Below are 27,955 nucleotides of genomic sequence, written 5' to 3' on the forward strand. Positions count from 1 at the left end.
CTAGGTACTACTTCAGGTCTTATACTTTCCAATGTGCATAAATGTGTCAGTTATATAAACCATTTTAGAAGGAAATGCCTTTTCCTGTCAGGATATAGTTATAAATTACAGTATAAACTCACTTCTGAGTTTTATTACCAATCTGTGAGTCCCAACAGTCAAATCATACTTTTAATTGTAATGAAATGAGCTCACGGTTGATGGCTTTATGTTGGAGTTTGTACAGGAAGAAAAAACTAAAAAAAACAAAGTATTTGATTAGCAATAAGTCGCAGTCTGCCCGCCCCTCGCAGTGTCATAATTGAACGCTCATTCCTCCAGTCACGCTGCAACTGCGACTCACTCAGCTCCATCACATCCACTCCTTCACCGCGGAGAAAGTCTTCCTTCTTCAAAAGGAGCACTGCTGTTTATTTACGCATCCGGCAGAATAACCAAGCGTCAAAGCTCTCGGACTCGTTTTTTTCTCTCTCTCTCCTCTCCCACCAGTCGAATCGCTTGTCATTCAATGGGTCCGTGTGCAGTGCTGCTGTGCTCTGTGCTCGGGGTTCTCCTCGGCCAAGGTAAGTTACCTTTCTGGAGGAAAAGATCACTGCTACGTGACCACTTTGTAATGATAAGGTCATCCAAACCGAGCCAAAGAGTGTATGCAGATGTGGGCGGGTATTGTGTTGTAAGGTAACTTTTTCACGCGCACGTGTGATGGTATTTACAGTAAGAATGGAAGTGATAATAGACAAAAGCGTGAGACGCGGGGAGGTGATGAATTTGGCACGGGCTAGTTGGGGCATGTGATGAAAGCATGGCTCACAAAGCTGGGTGCTTCAAAGTGCTGCAGGGGTGTATTGAAATGAAGTAGGGCTCGAATGTTTATAAAATGTAACAAAACATCATCATTATTTCTGTGGAAAGTTTTTATTTGTTGTTTCCATTGTTTTCCCTCCTAACTCACAATGTAGTTAATGCCATTGAGTGTTGTATAAAGTCACCTCTTATTCTTCGCATTGTGTAGGACACAAATCCAGATGCTACACAATAATATGATTTGAAAATGTCATATTAAAAAGTAAACTGTGTCCTTAACTCTTTCATTGCATATTATTAATGCTACAGATTATTTATAAAGTGATAAAAGATGATGTCGCATGACTTAAAAATGCAGTTACACATAACTTGAAAGCAAGAGTTCTCACTGCCCTGGTTTCTGCACTTTCTGCCCTGCAAGTCAAAGGCCAAGTGCCCTGGTATGCTGCGATGCTATGTCAGAACGACCAAGTGTCTCACCAGGACAGGGTGGTCTGGACAGAGGAGTGTGATTTATACTTATCCAAAAGCTCAAGGTTCCCATGTCACACATGGGGCAACTTTCACAGTCAGCAGGGCCACTTTTCTCAAGAGCTGCCTTCTTTGTAGGGGGTTGCGTCGCGGGTCAATTTAGAGTGAATCCATTCCGCTATCATCATCGACCGGTTATATAACCAAAACTCTTAAAATAATGTAACATTGACACAGAAAGATAAGAAACCTGTGACTAAAAGCCTCGATTGCAGCCTGCGAAAGAGATGCTCACTGCCGTTGTGATGTCTGGCTCAAGCCAACTGCTCTGCCGGGGCGGAGCCTCAGTGGGCTCATTAAGCCTTGTTTACATGAGGCGTCTAGACGCACTCAAGCCATGTGCCGCTCTGCCAGAATGGCCCTCACAACCAGCACCGCCATCCAAGATGGAAATCAGCCCTCTCCAGGCAGACAATGCATCACAGAGACAGGGAACCGCGGCAGACTGCGTCTAGGCCGGAGTGCCTGGTTTGCCTCTTTTGATAAAACAGCACCACACAGTTTTTAAGGCACTTCTGGTCTTTCAATTTAGGTTTGAGAGCAGCAGACAGTGGTGGCATTTGGAATGACTCTGCGATGCCTTGTGGGTTAGAGTTAGTTATCAGCAGAGGGCTACTGTGGGGAGAAAAACTATAGGACAGAGCAGTGAGACCAACTGTCATACATACTTCAGTAAAGGAGTATTTGGTCATTAACACCTTTGTATGGAACAATAATGGCACTCATTTCTATCCATATTGTTATACTTTTGTAAGATACATGTTTTATTTCAGTGTCATTGGGACATACTGGTGTTACTTTGCCAACAGACAGAGATCTTTAGCATTCAGAGACAGATAGAGAGAGAGGGAGAGAGAGAGAGAGAGAGAGAGAGAGAGAGAGAGAGAGAGAGAGAGAGACTTTGAGAGGGCCCACTTGGTAGGCCCATGAGAAAAGCTTTTAAAATGCCATCTTATTTCATCCAGCTGCTACAAGGGTTATTGGCCAGAGGATTCTGGGATGTGCCAGACTTCCAGAAGTCAGTAGTGAGTCAGCTAATGTGGCTGCCTAGTAATAAATCCTATGTCCATATTCACTCCTTTCTGCCAGCTTAATCGTCCTTTGTGTAGCTGCAAAGGCCACAACGTTTTATGTGTGCTTTGTTTTCCTGTAGCCTACGCTGGAGAAATGACTTGCTTTCTTCTTCAGAAACCCCCCCCCCCCCCACAAACACACATGTTGCTTTGAATTAACTCTTAGTCATTGTTATATCTTGACCCTATTGTTCTAGTCTGCAGAACTGGGTTTATAGGAGCCTGCAAACTATTGAGAGAAATTGAGGGTTTTATTGCAACACTTACATTGTGTCGTTACAATGTTGATCAATGCAGAAAACGTTTTTTTATGATGACTATTCCTGCTTGTGCTTCGTCTTTGATTTACTGCTTATAATAAAATTCCTCCTGCTCCTCTGGGAGAAAGCAGCAAATCTATAAAACTGAGGGCCACAATTCCAGACACTTGTCCTCCCAACGTAATCTAACTTATTATCTGAATTTGTTGACTCTTGCCAGACTGTTAACGTCAGACGCTGTGTCTTAAACAGATGGATTTCCTCAGTGCATTTCACAATCACTATTTCCAATAATTCAGAGCATTCAGTCACTAACCAGCAGAACCTCATATTCTATTATAATGGGTCGACAAATCAATTTCACGGTGAGTTTGTTGTCTCTTTTCTTTTCTTTTTCATCTCGGGGCACTTATTGTTAATAACAATTTGGCACACTTATCCTGGTTTGAGCCGAAGGCAAAAAAAAAAAGTCCAAGAAGCGATCTGCCAAAGCTATTTCACGTTTGGCATATCACACACAAACAACAGGCGAATGAATGTACTTGATGTCATTGGGACGTTTGGTTGTTTACAGAGTTGAGGCGTTCCACACTCTCTAATCCACATGAATAAACAGCCAGATCACCACAGAGTTGGTTTTGCTCCAGCAAAAATAAAAAAGCCTTTCTTGAGTCTGCAACAACATATCCATCATTCATTGTCTTTGGCAAAAAAAAGACCTGCAGGCAATTTAAATTGGCAAACAGATTTTTAAATTTTGTTTTTCCATCTTTTGGAGAACGCGAGGCAACTTGCCATATAGGACAATGGTAATATCCTTTTTTGTTTGGGTTAGATCTCCAAATTTGATCATTATAACTTCAGTTATTCAGCACGTTTTATTTTTGCCAAAAGAAAATGTGTTTGTCAAAGAAATAATGCTTAAAGGGGCAATGTGTAAGATATGGGCGGTCCGGGATCAGACCCCCATTGCTGAGGTTTGCACTGGCTGCATTTGAACTACCTGCTAACTGAAGGTCTGTCCGTCTACCGGAGCTGCGTCTATTCTCCCACAATAACGCCACAGTAAGTTGATTGAGTGAATTTAGTCTGTGGCACCACCCAACCTTTAGACGGTGTCTAACCCACTGTAACCTCTTTGTCTTCTTTTGATAATCTTAATTGAAATTCTGGGCCATATCTTACGCATTACACCTTTAGTGTCATAAAACGAAGCTTATCACTATGCCATTTGATATATTTTGCTTCGTCGTGAGCATCGTGAAGGGCACGAAACAAGTCTTAAAGCGTGTGTGTTAACCACCTTGTGAGTTTGCAGGCAGGTGTGATAAGTGCAGATGCAGCAGCGCTCCATCTGGAGTCGTATCTCCTGCTGGGATTATGTCGGCGGGGGGTCCCCTCACTGCGACAAACCAGACAATGCCAGATATGAAAACGACCCTCTGACAGTGAACCACCTGTTCACACAAACACACCTTGTGCTGTTTTGAACGTTTTGTAGGAGTCGGGCAGATCTCCATAGAGGACTGCTGTAAAGATGGCCAGAGGCGTGGCAATGACAACGAAGACTGTGCGTCCCTCCCGCTCATCTCTGAGTCAATCCCGTGCAGGTGAGCAGGCGCTCTCTGCTACTTTGCTGTCAAAGATAGCAAATTTATACACCAGGAGTTAGTTGGTAAGGTGACTTGCCTGAGGCTCATTCTGAATTACAAATCATTAACTGCTGCACACTGTGTCACAAACTTACATTTTCTATTCGCGCCACAGAAGCTCCTGCAGTATTGGCCCAGGGGGATTTGGTCTGTACCATGCCTGTAGGCCTTTAATAAGAGATCGCTTTACCTTACTCCCGTAAATCTCCAGGCACATTATTCACTTCACGTGAGCGCAGGAAACACTAATAGTGATGGGATAATAACAGGGCTGCTGGTAACCCTAGAGGGTGTGCTGCCACAGGTTCAGGGTCCCATAAGCCACGGAGATCTGCTGCTGATGGCAAACACATTCACCGTAGCCACCCCGAATGATCCCGAATTTGTCTAAATTATAGGGGAAAAGAGGAAAAGGGCAGAGGTTTGTGGGGGAGCAGGGTAGAAAAGGGGTGAAGGGGGGTCAGAAAAGGGTCTGTTTCAATACCCAGGAAATAGCTTGGTGAAACGCGACATAGAGGGAGGATAGAGAGAGGCAATAACAGGAAATCTGAACGATTACTTCAGACACCAAAGGAAAAAAAACAAGTAAGACAGAAAAGGAGTGGGGAGAAGAGAAGAGAAAAGAAAAGCAGGAGGACGACTGTGTCCTTAAAAGGTTCTGCAGAAGAGGTGTGCGCCTTGAAGTGAATTTGAGATCTACAGGAGTTTATTTGGAAAGTGGTTTCTGGTAAGAGTTGATAAAGAGGCTGGTCGGAAATGAGAGAGGAGAGGTGAGGGGGTGGCGTTTTATGCTTTCTGTCTCGTAAAATCCAGAGCAGACAGAAACACCCACTCGTAACTGATTGGACGGCACAAACAGCAAATGTTAGACAACACAATGAAATCTGATCAAACAGAAACATGAAGTCACTGATATTTTGATAATAGTGGTGTCATGTGAGAGGCTGTGCTTGTTCCAGATATTGCTTTTGAAATCCAAGCACCCATCGTAGTAATATACAGCATTTTATTGATCCCTGTAGAGATATTATTATTATTAATATATATATATTTTGTGACCCTCAGAGCTCAGAGGTCAAGGTTGGCTGGAGTACTTCCAGTAACAACGTGTTTCTCACTTTCTGTTTTAAATTTGTAAACTGATTTTATAGGGAAATAGATGTCTGATTCTGGTCGTACTGGCAACTGTTAGTCACCCAATTAGTGGGAAACTTTTCTCCATTCTCACAGGACACAGCATGCTTACGTAAAGGGGCTGGTTTGTTTGAGTGGTATTATAATAAGATTGATTCTGTCAAAGACCACGACCCCACCCTGAGTACGGACATGCGGAGGTGGACAACTGTTCCTTTTGGGACTGAAATGTTGGTTTAACTCCATGGTTCAACCCAGTTTAAGTCCAGTGATGTCAGCGTTGTGTCCTCCTTGGAATCCACACAGGACTTCCTCAACCCACTCATCCACACATCTTTAGTTTGACAACTCTGAGATCCCCATCAGGCTTGCCTCAGGCTGATTTTAATGAGCTACGCTTTAAGGCAGAGTTGCATTGCACCGAGGAGATTATAAATGCACCACCTGTGTTTTGTGTTTTTTTCTTGCTGACAGGATAGTGCAGGAGCATTGCTGTGTAACAGTGCTTGAGGATAACATGTGCACCACCGGCATCACTGTGGCCAAGGACCAAGGAGTCTGCGATTCTTTATTCACCAACACCTGCGAGACCAAGAGTACAAAGGTGTGCTTGTGCTTGCATTTGCACACACATACGTTTATGTGTGTGCCTTTCTCGTTGAATAGAGAAAAAAAAAAAGGGAATGAAATCGCAGCGTGTCCCAAAAAAAAATCTGCCTACACTCAATCAATGTACAGTACATCCCTCTGCCGGACAGACAGTTTGGAGGCAAATGATTGATGAGAGCGATGATGTGCATTTGTGTGTGTTTTTGTGTGTGTGTGTGTGTGTGTGTGTGTGAGTGTGCTGTGAGCAGGATGAGGCATGTCACTCCAGGGAGGAATGGAGCTTGCTGCTGTCAGATAGATTATAAATTAAACTCCGACTCTAGAATCTTCTGCAGGCTCACGTCCCGGCACTTTTCAGCCTTTTTATGTTTTTATTCTTTCAACTCAGCCCTCAGTGTGCTCCGATATTTTCACGATGTACTTCACGTAAACGCACCATGGAACGATAAATGTTTGGCAAAATGTACCGAGGAGGCAACGCAAGTTGGTGCATTTTCTTAAAAGGATGAGACAATTGTCAGTGGGACAGCTTGTCTTTATTTGATCGACTGTTAAGTGCAGGTGGCGTCTCATACTCAAATGTGCACAGTTAAGCTGAATAAGACCAGAGATATTAGTAGGAGATGGTTTCACCCCCTCTAACAGGATAAAATAATGGCCAAGTCACTACATTCACTAGATTTACTGTCCAGCTTCAAGAGGTTTCATTACATTGTGAAACACAACGAATGAAATGAACTTAGCAGAAAGACTGGAAGCAGAGGGAAGCCGCTAGCCTGGCTCTGTCCAAAGGTAAAAACAATCTACCTACCAGCATCTTAAAAGTTTACTAATACATATTGTGTCTTTTGTCTACACACTGAAGTGTAAAAACATTACTTTAATATTTTACAGTTTGCTTATGTATGCATGACTATTTCTTGGCCGGGCAAAGTAGGCTAACTTCCTGAAATCCTGACATCATGCGACCAGCGGAGACATCATCTATTACATTTCGATGCCTCGTCTACATGGGCTTGCGCCTCCCAAACAGAGTCAGTTCATAATGCCGAAGGTTTAGTAGCAGCCGGGTAACAAGGGCAAATGCCAGAGGGGTCTGTGATGTAGAATACAGACGTAGCAAGTGTGGGCAGTCAGAGCCACCCACTACTCTTCCCATCGAGTTAAGAGATGGCACTACTTTCCCAACCTTTATACAAATACTAAATAAAGCAAACCTGCAATCATGAGTAATCATACAACCTCATCTCTGGCACTGCCAGATATTCTATAGTATACGTATATATTTACTATTTATTTATATAGTATACGAATTTATACGTAAATTCGTAAATACGTAAATTTACTATTTATTTATATAGTATACGAATATATACGTATAGAACACGTATATATTCTATTATATTCAGATATTTGATATTCTCTCATTGTTTTTACAAATCTGCTACTTTTGTAATGTATTTATATATTTTATTTATATTGAATAGTATTGTGTTGTACTATAGTGTTTGCTGTTGAATTGTACTGATAATATTAAGCCACTACATTGTAATAACCTGCCCCAGGGACTACAGACAGAAATGAGCTCTCTGGCACATTTACATTGAGGTGGAAACTGAAATGTGGATTAATGTGCACTGTCCCTGGTAAATAAAGAAAGAAAGAAAGAAAGAATTAAATAAATAATTAACTAGAAATAAATAAAAAATGAAGTCCCTGCGAGAAAAAGTTGAGCACATATTTTCTCTTAAAACCACAACCTGTAAACAAGGTATAACATGTCAGTGAGCTTTAGATGCTATTATGCTGATTTTGTTACCTTTGGAGATAGCTAGGTTATAGCTTTCCCCCCTGTTCCTAGTCTTTACACGAAGCTAAGCTCTCCGCCTCCAGACTGATACTATCTATGCATTAGTGTGGTATCAAGCTGCTCATCTAGTCGAAAAATTTCTTTAACAGTGAGCTCGGATCATGAACGCGTGTTATGATGCACGTTTTATTAACTCTGATTTTGGCCACCTAAGGGCTGCGGAAAGAAACTGGCATGTTTCCAATCGCACTATCACCACCTCGACACCCTCTATAGCCTACTCTTATTGCCCAAAGTGAAACACAAACACACCCATCCCCCACACTCTGCACCTTTCATCCCCCTCCCAGACTGACATTACCAGGCTGCCATAATGACTGATTGAGCATGCTTGAGCCAGAGGGGATGATGTCATCTCATCACTGTCTTTCTGTCCGTCGTTACTGCTTTTTATCTGTCTATCTGTCTATGTGAAGCCAGTCCCTTGGCATGCCTTCTCAATCAGCCTCCTTTTTTTGTCTGTCAGGTTGATTGAGAGCTTGGCTGTGTGTCTGAATCCCATCCTCCTCAGTCGTCAGTGTAAAACCCTGTTTTGTCATCCCAAAGTCTCCCTTTTCTTGCCTGCAGTTTTGGTTTATTTCCCCCTGGTGCATTAGAGAGCTGAGTAGGGTGATAATTATCTACTGTATGACTTAAGTCTTTATTATGCCCCAAAGCTTATCCTATTGTATTCTTCTCTGTGTTCTGCAGATGTGCTGCGACTGTTGTCTTCTGGGGAAGGCGACCCAGGCGAAGGATCTACCCTGTGACCACAACCTGTCGGTGGGCTACCAGTGTGGCTTGGTGTCCCGGGCCTGCTGCATGGATGGAGCCCCAGACAACCAGACCACACCCACACAAAAAACTGAATGTGGGTGATAAAAAGCCAGCATGAAGTAGACCAAATATTATTGCAAATTTTGTTTGCATCAAAGCAGACAACTTACATTAGGGTAGAAAAACAGAAAGCCCCATGGGAAAACCTGTGCCCAAACACATAAAAAATATCATCAAAATAGTGGAGGATGAGCATAAGAATGAAGAAAATTGAAGGCGCTGCTGGTGTTGTCAAACATAAGCCCACACTGCCCTCTGTTGGATATGGAGGTAAACAGCAATTAGAGATTTAATGTGTTGCTCATGAGCACTCCAGCAAAACTACCAAAGATTTCCCAGCAGCAACTTATCAGTTGTGAGAGTTTTGGGGTTTTGAATTGATTGACAGACAGCAGTTTAATTAGTAATGAAAATAATCGTAAGTTGCAGTGCTGGAAAAAAAAAATAGCAATATTTGTTTATGGTTTAGTGCTCTTTGTTAAGATAGAGGCATGAGCTGTTGAGATGTAAGGCATATGAACATGTTTGGTTTTCTCTCATACAGTACCAAACATGGATGAAAACACTGACAACGGAGAAAATTCGATATTAAGTGACCAGTGCAAAGGTATGGTTTAATACGTCGATAAACAAGCTTTTCTACACCTAACTGAATCAATCTCGCAAACGCCGTGATCACTTATCAACATGTTTGTGTTTCTTTTATAGGGAAATGTGCTCATGACTGTGTGGGCAATGACACTTGTTCCTGCTTCAAAGGCTACAAACTCAAGCCAGATGGAAAGAGCTGTGAGGGTAGGCGGCGCTCCTCCCCCCCGTGACAAAGAAATCAGAGCACAGAGAACAATTATTTTTTTTTTTTTAACTATAATAATATGTGTTACTATTGGAAATATCAGCACAGTAAGACAAACCTCTGCTTTCAAAAACTTTTAGATATCAACGAGTGTTTGTTGGGAGCCAGCAACTGTCGCGGAGGAGAGCGTTGTATCAACACAGAGAGCTCTTTCCGTTGCCAGAGAGAGGTCAGCTGCGGTACTGGCTATGAACTCACTGACGACAACAACTGCAAAGGTCAGGGCACTCAGTTTGCCTCTGTTACTGTGTGTCTGAGTCATGTTTTTTTGTCAGTGTGTTCAATGGCAATTTTGCTGTGATTTCTACATCCAGACATTGATGAGTGTGAGACTGGCATCCACAACTGTGGCCCAGAGTTTGAGTGCCAAAACACCCAGGGGTCGTTCCGTTGTCTCCCTAAGGTGAAGTGTGGTCCCGGCTATATCCAGGATGCCCTCGGCAACTGCATTGGTATGCACCATACACCTACAACAGCCCTTAACAACAACAACAACTGCATACTGTATATTACATGTATATTTTAGGTGACTATACCTGTGACTAAATAGGCAGAATAACATAAGTAAGCTAGACAGATGCACACTAGACACGCTGGCAAAGACAGAGTGCAGATGGACTCTACATGAATCCTGCAGGACTAATCAGGGAAATGGGGAGCAGGTGAGGAAGTGCTCGCAGGTCTTCAGGTGAGGGGAATGGTGGGAAAGGGGTTAGTGCAGGGCGAGAGGGAGTGGCTGGATCGGCAATGACAGGGAGAGTTAGTATGACAGGTAAACACAGAACATTTAAAGAACTGTATATTCAGATATATTATGTAAGATGGACCAGGGCAATGTTTTCATGATTTAAAAATGTCCTCTGTGTCTGTGTTTTTAGACATCAATGAATGTGTTAGCCAGATGGGCCCCTGTCACCGCGGGCAGATCTGCATCAACACAGTCGGCTCCTACATCTGCCAGAGGAACTCCGTTAACTGTGGTCGAGGATACCACGTCAATGAAGAAGGCACGCGCTGTGTTGGTACGGCTGAAAAACTCACCAATCCTAGGTAACAAAGCATCTCACTAACCTGTCCGAGGTGCATATATCATGGTGTTCCCTGTTGTTTGCTTCCCCCTCCACAGATATTGATGAGTGTAACGGCCCTGAAAAGGTCTGTGCAGGTCATGGTTGCATCAACATGATAGGCTCTTTCCGCTGCGAGTGTGAGGCTGGCTACACCTTCAACAGCATCGGTCGTACTTGTGAGGGTAAGCAGCTGGTCCATCTCGATAGGTGCTGTAACACAAGTAGCTAAATCCAAGTGTATCCTCTGCATAAATAAATAAAACATACATATAGAACTGAACGTCTATCAGTGCTGCTCAAAATGTGTATAAGATCATTTTGTGGCATATTTGGACTTTGTGTTTTAGATGTTAATGAATGCAGGCACTACCCTGGCCGCCTGTGTGCTCATAAATGTGAAAACATTCTGGGATCCTACAAGTGTAGCTGCACCAACGGCTTCAAGCTAGCCGCTGACGGCAGGAATTGTGACGGTAAGACAAATACCTAGAGAACTGCAACTTTTTTTTGCGTCTCCTGTTCACATGCAAATCAGGTACGTACCGATGAAAGTAACTGTTTATGTAGTAGGCTACATATTGAAGTGGACAGGTGAGGATCCGCCTCTCTGCAGGTGCTTGGTTTTTATGCTTTTGAGGTGTCCGTGTTAGTAAAGTATTAGGATAGAGTGCATAATGCTCTGTAATAATCTTTTCTCTGCATAGATTTGAATGAGTGCGAGAGCAACCCATGCAGTCAAGAGTGTGCCAACGTGTACGGGTCCTACCAGTGTTACTGTCGACGTGGCTACCAGCTCAGTGATATAGATGGCATGACTTGTGAAGGTAAAATTTAGCCATTTTAACAGATACTTGAGTACACAGGAATATTTTGAAAAATCAAAAAAATGCAAGAGTCGGCTTGTGTGTGAGAATACAATAAAGCAAACTGTATTATCTATATATATATATATATATATATATTATAATATAATTAAAATATATATATTTTTAATTTACTGTTTGGTTTGACTTGTGTTTATCTGTCTCTGTCACACTTTTAGATATAGATGAGTGTGCCCTGCCCACCGGAGGTCATATTTGCTCCTATCGCTGTCACAACACCCCTGGCAGCTTCCACTGTTCCTGTCCTGTCAGTGGCTACACCTTGGCACCCAATGGGCGCAGCTGCCAGGGTAAGCTATCCCACACGTGCAATTTTGGTATTTATTTTTGTGAATGTTTTGAAATAAAATTGTTCTACTTTTTTTGTCTTTTTCCTCCCAGATATTGATGAATGCGTTACAGGAACACACACATGCTCAGTGAATCAGAGCTGCTTCAATGTGCAGGGAGGATTCAGATGCTTGTCCTTCGAGTGCCCAAACAACTATCGGCGTGTTGGAGAGACGTGAGTATTTGGATTCAGTACACATTGTTGCTGAACAGGACACATTTGTCAACAGACACAACCTTAAATATGTACTCTGTGCTCATGGAAATATGATAATTAAAAGACACAAAACCGCAGACAAATATACACTCAGCGAGCAAGGTCCATTAAACCAAACCCCTACTCATATTTTATTCAAGGCTCTGCATGTCCAGTGTGCTCAATGCTGGAATGACTTCGGAAAATATACGGCTGTAGCATGTCCTCTTGTTTTAGAATGATGAAATGCACAAGGATACTTCCTCATTGGCTCTGTTACAGTAGAGACTGTGTATGACCTCTGCAGGCACCAGTAAATAACTCCTTGCATGACCACAAAGAGGGCACCATGACTGGCCTGTGAAGTATTATGCTGCAGAGACCGATGTTCCTTCCACTGCATGCCATGCACGACAAATTTTATTTACACCTGGTCTCTCTCTCTCCTTCTCTTTGTGCCTTGTTTGTTCTGTCTGCCCCCCCCCTTCTCTATTTACAGTCGATGTGAACGCTTGCTTTGCAATGAGTCTGTCGAGTGCCTGGCCATGCCCCTGAGAATAACCTACTACCACCTCACCTTCCCCACCAACATCCCCGTCTTCACCAACATCTTCCGCATGGGCCCCACCCACACCGTGGCCGGCGATGACATCCGGATTGTTATCGCTGCCGGCAACGAGGGCGGTTTCTTCCAGACAGAGCAGGTGCCCAACGGTGGCGTGATGTCGGTGGCAAAGCTCATCAACAAGCCACAGGACTTAGAGCTGTCTCTGGAGCTAAGGCTGCGTCGCTACAGCACGCTCAGCACATACTTGGCTAAAGTGCTGGTGTTTGTTACCCAGGAGGAGCCCAGAGTACCTTACAATCCCCTCCTAGAATAAACACAGGAGTTGCGTAGGGTTGCACAAGTTACTGCACTCTTAAAAAAGGATGTGTCATTTTAAATGCGTTGTCTCGAAGAGAAAACAGAAAAAGTTCATCCACAACACAAAATGCATGCAAGATGACCACACAGTATGTTGATAGCAAAGTGCAACTTTATGTGGCATACTGCATGGATGCATTCAGATAAATATACAAATATATGCTATGATTTCCAATTAATGATCATTATAAGACCAATATTCATCTTTACTACTAAAGATAATTCATGTTTCTGTCATCCATTGACTTAATAGGTTTCGGCCTGTCTAAACTCATGGCTGTATTGACTCATGGCCTGATGAACCAGCTTTGGGGCCCTGATCCATAAATTAACTAAGGGCCCCTAATGACCCCATGTAGTCCTTCCTACAGTATCTGTGCATTATCCCATCTTCTTAAAATATACAAATTAATTGACAATGTGGACTTTGACAAAAAAAAAAGCCAATTTCACTTGAGACCAAGTACATACACATACATATTCTTAAAGGAATATTTTGATATATTCGGGACTAGATGAGGAGACTGATACCCAAGGTCTCAATCGCTAGTTTCAAGTCTTCTTCAATTAATCATGATGTTGATTTAGTAAATTAGGGTCCCATTTAGAGTACAGTAGATGATAAAGCAGGATATGCTTCAGGGCATGGATACCTTGTGATTTAGAGGTTGATTTACAGGCCAGACAACCACGGCGTTGTCTGGCCTGTAAGTTGTCCGTGTTTTTACATTTTAGAACTTTTAACCTTTCATGGTGTGTTTATAGTTCATGGAAGTTAATTGTAACATTTTGGTCGTCGACAAATGTCCACGTTCAGTTGCAGCTCCACCCTCTCGTGTCACTTCTGGTTGTCCGGTCAATCATCCAGCATTTTCTATTTCACTTTTTTGGTAAAGAATTACCACAAAAATGACTTTGTTCGACACTAAGCACGCGTTAAAATGGCACATCATTGTTTAAGGGTGGATATGAAAAAACAATACAACTCACAGAGTGAGAAGAAAGAAGCACAGTTTGATAGCATATCATGTAGCATTTTACATAATCAACTTGTTAACACTAGATTTAAGGACCATTTATTCTGCATTAGGAATTAGGTGTAACTGAATCTTTCTTCGTGGAGGTAAGGCATCGTGATAGCCGCTAGGTGGCGTTCTAGGTCAGGTTAAATCATAAAATGGTAACGAGTCTACCGACCCAAGTCTGCCTTTAACTGAGTGTAATTTGATGACGGTTGCATGATAAAGTCTGAGATTTTGCAGGATTTTATGGTTTTTGTGTTGGATGAACAGTTTTCTATTAAAATTGAAATAGAAATAACACATGTTCAAGTCAAATCCAGTTCTTGATAATGGTACATTGTAGGGTTTAATCAAATACTGTAAAGGGAGAAGCTGGAATGTGAGGCCAAATCACAGATGGAGGCTATGTGACTTCCTCACATAGTTTCATATTACTATTATTCCAACATCTTCAGTCAAGAGGGAATCCATTGATATATGCAAATCTCTAGTCATGTATATATTCGAAGCTATACATTACTACATGTATCTATACACAAGGTATTTTAATGCTAACGCTATGAAGCAACATATTTTATTTATACAATTTAGTTATTATTGTCTCCTGATGATTTTAAAGCGTTCCTACATTAGTAATGTTTGTAAACACAGAAGCAAAATGCCTGTATTTTAAATCGGCCAAGAAACATTACAAGTCAAATTTCCCATCGATAAGTCAAACCCTTCAGTTATATGAGCATATATGTCAAATTTCACTATTTATTAAGTCCATAGATTAATTCTTCACATCCAAATTCCTATCAAAAATGAGCCAGACTTTTCCTTTTAATGCATTGTTGCTCCCACTTCCCAAACATCAGTTACCTTGCATCGCAAATATGTCTTTCTGTGGCAGTTATTTTCATGCACATCTATTTAGCTCCCATTACATTTTAGACTTAATGTGAAATGCACAGATTTCCACTGCATACTGCGGGTGTAAACCCCAAAGCAGACAGATAATCCAAATGAAGGCTGAGTAAGTGACACGCGATGGGATGCAGTGGCAAAGGAGAGGGAAATGTGCACCAGCAGGAGTGGGTATAAATAGTTTGACATGCTGTGAGGCTGCTGCCCGAGGGCTGTGGCTTATAATAACTGTAAATTCAGATGTCCTAGGTTCCTCCTGTCCTGAGCTGTCAGGCCAGTAAGGATGCACTTGGTCCCTAGTGGGGATATCCTTAAAATAAGAACATAGTGGTGCGCAGAAGGTTTTTTCCTCCCCTTTGACATTGAGTTATGGGGCTCTGGGCTCTGGCCGGTGGTCTGAACAATTTGTGGTCCAGCAACATCACCGCGCACAGAATGAATGATGCCCTGCAGTGTTTGTGTTGGGTCGTTATCAATGTGCCGACTATAAATAATAATTACCAAAAAAAATAAAAGGCCTTACGCTTGACCAGAGGACTTTCATCCAAACAGTCTGTTTTTCTTTCTGGTCTGAAAGTATTGGGGTTTTTCTCCTGGGCTGGGCCACGTGACGCATGGGGGAGATGAAGAAGACGTGCATTAGTGCATGCACGCGCGCACACACACATACACACACATACACACATACATATACAGAAGCATGTTTGCATGCACAAAGGCACACATGCACAAGTAAACATACACAACCATATTGGTATTTTGGGTGCAGAAATATACATATATTAACACACACATGAAGCTGTAATTAGCTCCACTTGCTGCCCTTGCTTTGAAGGGGGCAGTTCATCCTGGGGCATTATCTTCTCGTAAATTTACTCTCTGCCCCAACAGAGCTTTCACCTTGTCCTCTAGAGCCCTGCTCGGGTCTTTCTGCAGCTCAGGCTGTGGTATTATAAACTAGGAGAACATTTTGTGGGTTTGGCGCGGGCCAAAGCAAAACTTGGACCCACCCGCTAATTGCTAATTACAAGCCCCTACCCAGTGGTGGCTTGACTTTTTGTCAGGGGCTTCTCTCCTCACTCTCCATGGAAGGAGCCCTGCAACCCAAGCCGGGCCTGGGCTTTGAGCTGCAGCATATAGGTCCCTCGAGGAGCGCCAGAGATCCACGGCCCATGACTCACAATGCGGCTATATGGCTGCCATGCACATTAACTGGACTTATACATGGCAACTTGGCTGTTTTCATAACCCAATATAACCGTGTACTGACTTGTCTCCTTTGTGAAAACCGAGCTTAAATTTAACATCTTGGATGTCGAACGCAAGGCTTTTATTTAGTTTCAATAGCTCTCTCGTGATCACAAGTTTCTCATTGTTTCAAAGACAAACTCTTGATTTATGAGGTTGTTAGTGCCTTAGAAGCCTCTTTTAAAGTCTTATGTAGCAGACAGGTAGTGAATAGGGATACTTCAGGTGGCGTTAGCCTTAGGAGCCAGCAGAGGCCCTCTATTCCCTCCGACCTGTCACTGATTAGTCTGTGGAATAAACAAAGCCCTAAATAATAGGATGAGAGCTGCCCTGGGGAGAGGCTGGGGAGTTGTCTAGTCATGTTGCTCACAATTTAGGAGTCTTTTAGAATACTCCCTTGCCCCATAAATCCTCCTCAAGAGATTATCTGATGTGAAGCCGGAGATGCTCAGCAAATCCAAATATTTTCCTGAGCAGGTTGTGGATCATTCTTTGTGGGTGTAGTAATTCATTTCCCACACAGCTTGAAATCGTGCATCAGAAAAGCATCAATGGCAAGCGCTAGTCTCCACAAGCTACAAAGGTTGGCTTCGACATGAGCTTTGGCCATTGTTGGTTTATTATTCTTCCAAATCACATAGAATAAGATTGTTTTTGATGTTGACTGCTACATCCAGTATCCCTGCTGTCTTGTTCAGATATTGTTTGTATAGCGGCCATTGGAGTTGTCTCACTGAGTTCTTGATTACGCAGTGGGCTGCCCTTAAGGATGCCTTGTTATTGTGAGCTTTGGGAAACCAAAGGCAGTTGACTCTGAAGTCTTTCTAGAGACATTACCTAAAGGTCTGAGGCCATGTGTGTGTGTGTTTGTGCTTTCTTTTTTTTTTTCAATGTCTGTTCCCTCCTTTAGAGTTGCAAGGCTTCATTCTGACACCATTCGCTGTACAAAGTCCTGTCAGCCCAATGACGTCGCCTGTGTTCTGGACCCCATGCACTCAGTGTCCCACACCTTCATCTCCTTGCCCACCTTCAGAGAGTTCACAAAGCCAGAGGGTAGGTACAGGTCAACCTTTTGATGCGCATTCTCATTATGGAATTGTTGGTGTAATCCAGATGGGCAAACCAGCTAAGAGCTCTAGGTTCATGATAACTGTAAGCTAAGAGTATATCGATCATCTCATAGAATTATTGACAAGAAAGCAAATTAATGTATTTCCCAAAGTGTTGATCTGTTGTTTCAATGCCATACTTAAAATGTACTGACTCATCTAAACCCATCTAAAATGTATTCTACATGTTCCCTAACAACAAAAGCCCATAATTGACGCTTCATTTTGTTACAGAATGTTCTGTTAAAATCTTTGGAAACATGATTTCTTTTTGTGTGTCAATGTGGTCCACAGTCTTTTTTTTCTTCTCTTTAGCTCCACTTTATCCCCCTTAATCTCTGAGCTCACATCAAATGCATTTCCCTGCAGCTGTAAGAATCCATATGACTATACCTCTGACCCCCAAATTAGTTATTCCATGATGTTCTCCATGCAGTCCGGTCTTGGCTGGCCCACACCAGAGAGTAAGTGCCATGCTGGGTGGATATGAGTAACCATGATAATCACTTGCAGACAGTGACAGCTCACAAGCATCTACTGGCTGACATGCAATGCATGTTTCAGACACACTCATGCACAACGTCACGGGGAGTTAAGCTCTTGTCATTTCTCGTAAGCTAGGAGTTGGGGTGTAAAGGACTTGAGGCCCTTTAGCCCAACATTGAAAAGCCTCAACCTTCCTGTGACCCTCTCAGTGTACAATAAACACAGACGTTTCCATCTCCAATTTTATTGTCTTTCACTCTGAAAGAACAAAGAAAAAAAGAAAAGCAAGAGTTGGCACTGGCTTGGCGGTGCAATCCCAGTGTGATTACGAGGGTTTAGGCTCCAAAAGGTTTTTTTGTCTAATTGTTATCTTCCAACAGAGATTGTTTTCCTGAGAACCACAGTGCCGGCTTACGGGTCCTATCACTTAGGCAGTTACGATGTCAAGTTTGACATACTGGAGGGCAACGTGGAGAACGCCTTCGACATCATCAAGAGGGTAGAGAACGGAATGTATGTGGGTGAGTACAGGGATTTTACCTTGTTTTATGTGTTGTGAAGTCTGAATGCATCAAACCAGCTCAAACATTTGACAATAGCAACTTTAACATGCAGCCTGTCCCGACAGCCTCCGTGAATGGAAATCACATTTTCTTTTTGACAAAGGGGGCGTTTTTTCTTAACTAATATCCATTTTGAAATGCATGAAATATATGTGATTTTTTTTTCTTCTTTTTTACAAATCAAACTCACATGTGCACATTGAGAAGACAAAGAGCACAGAATCTCCCATTGGCAATGTCTGGGCGCCTTGACATAAGTACATCTGACACAGTCCGTTACGGTCATTGCAGTGTTGTGGCATCACATAGCTGTCATCATCTTCATGGGGGCTCTTGGTGTCTGCGTCTTTGGAGAGCTGTCCTCCCAGTGGCTCTCAGACAGACGAAGGCTTGTTTCTGTCTCACCAAATATTTGACATCAATTTCCACAGTCTTGTGGTTTAACAAAGTACCATTTAATTCACTTATCTATGGCTATGCGTATCCCAAGCAGATCATTACTTTCCACAATAAGTTATGGTGGTCTGAATGTACTGGAATAGAGTTGCATAAATCTATACTTGTGTAGTCACACGCACGTGTGACTGCAGTTGACAAGCAGTTCATTATAACTACCTGTTCAGCGACTGCCAGCATGCAAAAAGAGCTTCAAGTAGGAGCAGCAGATACCATTTCCAGTGGGGTGTAACAACAACATGTTTGGGGAGAAGCCATACCCATCCTTTAGTCTGGTGGTGACCCAAGGTTGCTGCACACGTGTGGGAGAACTGAACTTTGAAGATAAGGGTGCTGTGAGCCCAATGATGACACAATGTTGGGCCTGTTTAAGTGTTTTGGTTTTGTGCTGAGATGCAGGCAGGTGGGGTTAGTGTAAGTACAGCGTCTTCTTCTTCTCACACTGATGGACAAAGGGATATGCACATATGTCTTTACAGAATGTAAGGGAGAGAGCGAGGAGGATAGAGTGAGCGACTGCCATTTGTTTAGGCGGGATTGTGGGCGCATGCAACTGTTCCTCTCTTGTACAAGAGATGTGTGCTTGTCAAACGTACCCAAATTCACACATAAAAATATGAGGGAAAACATTTTTTAACCGGCAATAATGCGCGTAAGTCATTGTTAGAGCAGTTATAATTCAATTATACTGTCTTATAATGTTTTTTGTTGGAATGCGCAATGGTGTAATTTTGCATGAGTGATAAGCCTTATTTTGTAATATACCGTCTACTGTGTGTGTCTGTGTGCGCGTGTGTGTGTGTAAAGGATTTAGAGAGAAATTCCCTGTTTATGGTGGTGCTCATTTGCAAGGGCAAGTACTGTATGTATGTGTGTTTGCAAGGGAGGCAGGGAGAATTAAATTGCAGTGAGAGACTGTGATTCAACGAACGAGGAAAGAGAGAGAGAGAGAATATGTGCTGAAGTAATCCCGGGTGCTTTGCTTCATGTGGTTAAATGTATTGTTCCATTTCCCCACGCTTAGGCCTCAGTGTCTCGCCGAGCATTAGAGCACTTAAACCGACGACCACATGAAAGGCCTGTTTGTGAGGAGCCACTTCTCTCCCAAACCCATTGGATGCTCATTGGATGCAGCTCTTGCATGTTAGCACCAGTTGCCCATCGCATATCCAAATTGAGGCCCTGTGCAGTGGAGCCTTTTGGTCACTGACTGCTCGCTGTGAAGTGTGGCCTCCACGGTGCGATGAAGGCTCTCTTGGTTTTATTTTGTGGGCTGTGCTGCTGGTGCTTTGGCCCAGAGACGCTGCTGTTGCGCAACCAATTGTATGAGGCGCGCTGACGTGTCACTTAAAGAAGCTTAGTTTCCAGTATCTCCAGTGTCTCCAGCAGTTGTATTACAGCTTGGTGGGATGTGAAGAGTAGCAGACATTGAGGCTCCACTAATGAACAAGTGTGCAAACTCAAACTAACTTTGGCCATTATTTTTGGCCACGTCTTGTGTTTTTGAAAGGGACAAAAGAGGCAATTAGGAATCCTCAGAATCCGTTGCTAACTTGAAAAAGTGATTCTTGAGAGGTTTGATTGGCTGACGCTCTTTTCCGTTATGCTCACTTACTCACTCTTTTAAAAACAGTCGACTGCACACACAGGCATGTAGTGTTTGCATATGTGCATACACACATACATATATAGAGGCTGACAGCACACCAAATATTGTAAGAATTGCACCACTCTTTCCAAGCTCCTGGTCATCCATCACTGGCTTTCGCAGCACTGTCACATCTGGAAGACAACCCTGACAGCCTTACGCATCTGTGCAAACACAACAGGCCCTCGGCGCTCGGAAAACATGATCAGAACCGATCAAACACTTACAGATTCCCATGACGACCACGGTAGCACAGCGGCGGCCGACCACACAAAATCCCTGCAGGTATGCAGAAGCACAGCATGAAGTGACGTATACCACCCTCACAACAAAGACATCATTTGTGAGCCATCGTGCACATATTTGGAAACACAAACAGTGGAGGAATGCATTACTGTCATCCACTTTTAAATAGGGACAGGTTGTTTGAATAGGATTGATAAAGGGGTGATTGACTTTGGCAGTCAGCAGGTGTATGGTGATCCCTTTGAAAACACTGGCTCTTTGGTCTTTGCTGGCAGCATGGGCTGAGTCTCTCACCTCTGATAAAATGCTAGTGGTCCCCTTGGTTTTATTATCTCTCATTGACATACATCATCGTGGGGATCAATGTTGTCTTTGACCACTCCCATTGAAGGTATCATAGGGTAGTGTTGCTTTTTTTCCTTCATGCATCAACCTTTGCTTGCTGAGCATGCATGAATTATTTTAGTTTTGCTTTACTTAGCACAGAAGTTGTTAAATGATCTATTCTTATCATTATTTAATTATGTTTGTTTTATGCAGAGAAACAATGTGACAAGCCACCAATCCCATTTCTCACTGGAAAAAAAGCAACGTTGAAATCAGTACCTATTCCCATAAATAAGTGTATAAATCAAATGTAAAATACTGTAGACAAATGTGGAATCACACAAGTTTAGTCATTCCTTAAATGTGTGCAAATGACTCTTCTTCTTAATTAATCATTGTCATGGAAAGATTCTACTCTACCATTAATCACTGCTGTCTAATTCTTGTTAGCAGGAAACACTGATTTATGCCATATTCATGTTTGGAGAGCAACAGATAATATAGTACCTTCTCTTCATGAATCATAGCCATCCTCTGGAGAAGCTATAAGTCTAAGAGGTCGCAGCTAAATTCCTTTCATTTTTGAAATGCAGGTGGAAATGTGCCTTTGCGGTTCATATCCTGCGCAGAGAATAAATGCCTTTCGCATTACCGTTGGCACAGAAATGGCAGCCAGAGAGGCAGCCAGGAAGATGAATGGAAGAGGAAGTGGACAGTGTGTCTCCATGCAGGTAGCCATGGTCGTCAGCGCGGCCATCCACACTGGCTGGTGGAATGTGAGGCTACTGTGTAAGACATGACTACTTCAGAGCCAGTGGAGCTTGTGGCTCTGGCTTGTGTCTCTGGCTTGTGGCCGTGCTGGTGAGGAGTCGAGGACAACAGTGGAGATAAGCAGACAACTTGCTCCATTTGAGAGGCTGTCATTTAGATGAATCATGGCACGGCAGCAGCGGGCCCACTAGAGCGCGCCAAGACCATAAGGAATCCTTGTCTGCCCGCAAGAGATTAGCACAGCTAATCAAAACAGGGTCTTCTCCACTCAACAACCCCACAGTCAAACACTCAGCGCTCCCATCGGGTGGTCCTCCACCACCAGCGTGCCAATGAAGAGATAGCGATGCAGATATGTCACGCTCAAAAATTGCTAGCAATGAAACTGTCTTAATAATTGACCAGATACACTTATCTCCCTTGGGGTAGTGATCTATTCAATTTATACTCGGCATTACTCTTTGCAGTCTGGCACTGTGATTTTAAGAAGATGTAACTTTGTTTAGGTAATTGCTCAGTTCACAAAATGAAAACTATTCTCATCCATTGCAAAGTACTTAAACAGCTTATCAAGATCCTGTGTACATTCTTCCATTTGAAATGTAGATGGAGAACATAATATAAAATGCAAACAAAGCAGGTTTTTGTATCCTTTTCATTGACGCTACATTGTCAAGTCTATTTTCTGCTCCTTAGTTATGGGTCTTCGCTTTGAAAGGTCACTTGTAATATAGTGCAAAGGTTGTGGTAAAGATAATGGTGCATGTTATGTCATCTCAGCTGCTCTGGCCCACAACTGCTTAAAACAGAAAGTCCAAGAAAAGAACCAACCGATTCCCCACGGCTACTTCTGAATGATGTCACTAACCAGTTTGCGACACAGTCCAACAATGACCCACGGGCCATTTGAGAGATCTGTAAGTATGACTCGCTGTTAATTGACCTTAAAATATCAAGCCACATGTGCTGGCCTTTCAGAGCAGGGGTGGGCATGGCTCCCACCCTCTCTTTGGAGTGGTCAGCTGACCTAACTGGCCGTCCTCGCACCAGTGACCAGTGACCAAGCTGTAAGCAGATCAGGCACCCATGGGGCCTGTGCACTCAGTTTTTCGCACAGTGTGTTATGTTGGCAATTTGAATGGATTATATTTCAGCCATGCTGATGGGTTATCAAAGCTGAAATTGTTTGCTTTGCTAATGGGGTAACAAGGGAGCTAGTTAGCAATTCCTTTGGCGTGTCTCCTTGCTTTTATGGACTTTTTGGAGAAAAAGTTTCGGGCAGTAAAAAAAGAATCATTGAACAAGAAACCGCTGTGTTTATGTTTATGCCAACAGTGCTCCGCTGTACCTCAGTGATATGGTTAGATAAAAAACACATCACAGTTATAGCCATAATGATGCTGAAGAATGCCCTCCACTCTTTGCATGCTGGAACTTTGTACACCACCTGGATACTCTCCAACGGTTTCACTGCAATGAGCATGCATAGCGCCACAGCTAGTGTGTCATTATACAATACTGTGGTGAGGCCAATGCATACTTTTCATTTGTCTCTGGTGTTAAACCCGTTCATTTTGGATTTTGTCATACACTTCCTCGCTGAGTTGTAGAAACCAGAAAACCAAGAAATTGTACTGTTTACATGTAACCCTTCAATATTGCCGCGCTCGTGGCCATGAAGGATGACAAATGCCTCCTGGCATTTGCTTCACTTTGTTTTGTGGCAGTGTCTCTGCTACTATTACGCATTTATTTAAGGCTATTTTCTACTTAGGGGGCTACTTTATGGTGTGGTGGAATGTTTTTGGAGAGCGGACAGATTGTACAGCTGTTTGTTTGATGGTGGCTGTTCATGTCACCTTTGCACCCTGTGGCAGATACCTCAGTGAAATGGAAAGATACCACAAACCTCTCCCGCACTACAACTGGATTTCCTGCTCGGGAACTTCAGGCCTCAGATTACATGACCTTGCAACCCAGTCACAGGGCAGGGCACAGGGTTTTGAAAACCTAGCCGTGTTTATTTATATGAATCTCAGGTGGTATGGTTGCCAATCAAAGTCAACCTGTTTTGCGGGCTGTTGGCTTTTTGCCTTACAGGCCGGATGAAATGTTAAAGATGAGTATGCAGTTGTGGTTTCACCTCAGGTTCAATTTGAGTATGTTGAGGCCCAGCTGTTAGCTGATGCTTTCCCCTCATTTAGGATACCACTGTGCTTTTGATGGGAAGCTTACGGAAACAAAGATTCATCATGGTCACATACACTGGCTTTAGTGTCAAGCTCCTAACATAATTACCTTTTTCTCACCCTCAAGGCTGTGCAAAAAATAAGTTAAACAAAGGCTCGAAGTTGTATAAAACATCTGAAGTGTTTCCACGAGTCACCACAGTAACCGTGATACGTCTCACATGTTAGCATACATTCCCTGGTTTGTTATCATGACCAATAGCATGATTCCAAAATTTGAGGTGAGGAAAACTAAACTGCGAGTTTTCAGTTGAGTTTCGAATCACCAACAGTGAGCTTGGAGGGAATTTGGGGATTTGGAGGAGCTATTGGGCTTTATACCAGAATTTCACAGTTGAGCCCTATGCGTTAGACCACAAACAAATTTAAAAAACAAACAAGCACATTCCACATATTGCACTGTTTAGATGTCCGAAAAAAAAAAATTCAGTTTAGACGTGATATTTCTGTGTTTTCGTTATTCATCTATTTACAAGATTGTTTAACTTCTTTTTGTAGAATTTTTTAGGATTTTCAGTGGAAAACTTAGCGCAGTTGATTTTGAATATAGAGTGTTAAGCCCTCGTTAGATGTAGGCCACACTTGGTGCATTTAAAATAAAGCCTTAATGTGGACTGAATCCCATCTGTCTTTGCGGTGGTCCATATTGGGCTCATAATATCTTACTCATCTTCATTGTGTGCTTGCTCAACCCACCACTGAACCTTCTGAACTCGCTTTGAGTTTGCATCGGTCAACTCAGAGCTGCATGCCATCTTGATTGGCTTATATCTGAAAAAAAATGTCAGGCTCAAAATCACTTCATTCAATCTCTTTTTCCATGTCAGTTATTCTATTAATGTTGTTGCTGCTGTTAGGTTAAAGCAAAGGTCAGCTCTTTCTGGTGGCGGTGAGGCTTTGGAAACAATTAAATCTCAGTCCCGCTCCCCTGTCTAGTGTCACTACGCAACAGAGTCCCAAAAACACCAAAACAAGGGGGCCCCATTCCACACTCCTCCATGTGCTTATCGGCGGAATCTGCTGGAATCTGTTGCGTGACCATAGATCCGACTTGGAGAGGGACGAGAGAGCAAAATAAAGCGACAGAGAGAGAGAGAGAGAGAGAGAGAGAGAAAGAGAGAGAGAGAGACAGAAGTTCAAGCTCCTATTGCTTGCCCCTTTCAGAGTTAAAGATGGATTCCTGGAGGAATGCCTCCATGACTGTATCGCGTGACTGCGACTGCTCCCCTCCATCAAACACATGGGACTCATTTACCCTTGTGGGCCACAGTGATGGTGCCACAAACACCAGGCCCCCTCAGGAAGGGAAGAGAGGGGAGGAAGAGAAATGAGTGGGTGGGGGGGGGGGGATCTGCCGTCATACAATGCCAGAGTCCCAAAGGACGCAGCGGATGGATCATCATCTGCCCTGCAGTGGAGAACAACGACCAAATGTGTTTTACTCCTTTATTACAAGTACCACGTAAAAGAGCCTCATAATTCAGACCGATTGAGGCAATGATCTGTTGACATTTTGATCCATGTTGAGTTAAACCAATGAGTCATCATACTAAAAGCGTTACTGACTCACTTATGAATGAGAGAGGAAATGAGACAAAGACAGAGGATGGTTGAAGGTGCGATAGGAGGACAGTGTGGTGATTGTGCTGCCCGACTGCAGTCTGGCGATGGCTGTTCAAACAGCCCAGAGCTGAAATGTCACCAGCCCTCTGCGGAGAAAAGGCCTGCTGACAGCCTGTATAAACACTGGCATTTTTTTCCCTGTGTAATCGCATGTTCACTTAGAAAGAGCACCCAATGAATTCCATGGGCATTCAGTAATGCTCTGTTGCAGTATGTTTATTCTCCCATCTGTTTTACCACGATAGAGGGTGTCTCTTGTCCATGGAGAGGGTGGAAGGTGGGAGGGAGGAATGCAATTCAGATTGTCATGGACAGCCGGGACATCACTGGACTTTGTTTGGCTAGTTGACATCCCACGTCTTTTGCTCATCACAAATATACCAGCTGATAGCACGGCACACCTCCAGACAGGAATGTTGTAAAAAAATACCTTTTTCTTATATCATGCAAATTTTAGGTTTGTACTTGTATTATAGGTTTCTAGTAGAACATGTTTACACAAAACACAAAAAAACACGTTATTTTTCTCATACTGTCTGTCTGAATATACCTGTGTTCACCCCCCTGTTTGAAATGCTCCGTTTTAGCGCCTGTCTCTTTAAGCCCTTTTCGAAAAAAGACTCTCCTGCTCTGATTGGCCTGCAAGAACAGTGCTATTTTATGTGCTATTTTTGCCATATGGTATATATTGTTTAAGTCAGCATTGGAAGGGGAGCCAAATCTGAATGGCTTGTTGACTCACATGTTTTCTCATATAGGCAAACCACACATTACTGACTAGGTTGTCTTATTTCACAATTTGTGGGTTGGTGGGGACTCCAGATATGTTAACAAGTGAAACAGTGAGATTTTCAAATGTTTAAAGGGATGGATTGGTGTTAGGGTGAGTATTCATTTGAACCATTTTAGTAATAGTCTCTATGAAAACTGCTGACAATTATGTATGTGAATTCTCCACAAAACATAACATTTTGTTAAGACCAGCTAGCGCAGGAAGCACATCAACATTGAAGCAGCTTGGTGTGGCAGCATTCACGGTCCGATACAATCTAAAAATATGCTTTGAGTCTATAAGCGCAAAGCCGCTAGGCAACCACTGTAGTCAGCTGTGTTGAATAAAATTGAAGAATATATCAATTTGACAGAGCTGTCAGACATGTATGAAACAGAAGGCTGAAGAACAATTTTGAAACTTTGCTGTTGAAAAAGAAATGTATTTTTTTCAGTATGCTGAGCACCACAAACACAAGTCCATTATCCTCAATTGTCTTGGGGTGGGTTTTTCGAAATCAAAACCTCAGCCCTTGAAACCAAAATTATCTGCTTTGCTCGATACCGCTTAGGGTAAGTGAGGAAACAGTTTTAGGGTGACCCTTTAAACCTAATAGCAATTCCAATTACTAATTGCTGCACTTAAACAATTGCGTTTCTGAAGAAATGACAAAATCAACAAATATATATTGGTGTCAGTAAAGCCAATCCTTATTGTGTTGTCTACTATTGTCACTGATACAGTTATTTATTTCTGTTTCCTTCAGGTGTTGTTCGCCAGGTGAAGTCTCTGATTGGTCCACTTGCTACGACGCTGAAACTGTCCATGCGCAACCTGACAACTCAAAGCGACTCCGGCCAGAACATTATTAACGTTCATATGTTCGTCTCAGAGTTCTGGTTCTGAGAGTCGGAAGCCACATTTTTACCACATTGTATTAAGACATCCATTGTCAACACTGTACACATTGATTTATTTATATCAATGCATAGATCAGTGTTAAGGTTTTAATGTTTATGTTTGACAGTTTCTGAGATAAAAGGCTACTAGCTGCTTCTGACGAGAGCACTACACTTTGATGACAAGCTCAGTCTGTAGTACACTCCTGCATTGCAACTGGCACAATGGAGCTAAATATGGAGACTTTATGTTATTGAAAATCTATTAAGAACAAAGACGTCCAGAAAGTTTTTTTCTTAATTGAAAGTGCATGCATTTAGAAAGGTCATTGAAGTAAATATTCTTTTCATGACATTATAAGACTTTGTTTTTGTAGCATTCACTTTTCCTCCATTACTGTATGCATAGGATAACGTATTTTTTCTATGAAATAAACACTATTTTAGTTACAGTATTTGTTTATTGTATTTCCCTCAAGTAACATTTAACAACCATTGAATGTCTTACTGAATTTACATCACAGAGTTCAGGACGATAATAAAACATCTGTATGTATATGTTTTACAAGCCATAAGAACAGAAGTACGGAGAGAAAGAAAGGGTTGTATTTCTCCAA

At 42.6% G+C, this 27,955-nt stretch overlaps 1 protein-coding gene across 2 annotated transcripts; it reads left to right on the forward strand.

Annotated features, from left to right (window-relative positions):
* The first annotated feature begins 328 nt into the window (after positions 1–328).
* Positions 329–27,955, forward strand: fbln1 (fibulin 1). Of its 2 annotated transcripts, XM_031866333.1 has the most exons (17): positions 329–563; positions 4,170–4,278; positions 5,929–6,058; positions 8,624–8,783; positions 9,294–9,356; positions 9,458–9,544; positions 9,686–9,823; positions 9,920–10,057; positions 10,484–10,627; positions 10,732–10,857; positions 11,023–11,148; positions 11,380–11,499; positions 11,718–11,849; positions 11,941–12,064; positions 17,100–17,242; positions 18,165–18,305; positions 27,206–27,955. In XM_031866333.1, exons 1-17 carry the CDS (start codon positions 509–511, stop codon positions 27,343–27,345), a joined length of 2,076 nt encoding a protein of 691 aa, XP_031722193.1. In that variant the 5' UTR covers positions 329–508; the 3' UTR covers positions 27,346–27,955. The 2 variants fall into 2 exon arrangements, with proteins under 2 accessions (XP_031722193.1, XP_031722201.1); XM_031866341.1 differs by lacking the exons at positions 17,100–17,242; positions 18,165–18,305; positions 27,206–27,955 and adding an exon at positions 12,585–17,093.

This window comes from Anarrhichthys ocellatus, unplaced genomic scaffold (genome assembly GCF_004355925.1).
Source record: "Anarrhichthys ocellatus isolate YVR2014 unplaced genomic scaffold, GSC_Weel_1.0 scaffold2, whole genome shotgun sequence".
In the NCBI taxonomy this organism is placed as follows: Eukaryota; Metazoa; Chordata; class Actinopteri; order Perciformes; family Anarhichadidae; genus Anarrhichthys; species Anarrhichthys ocellatus.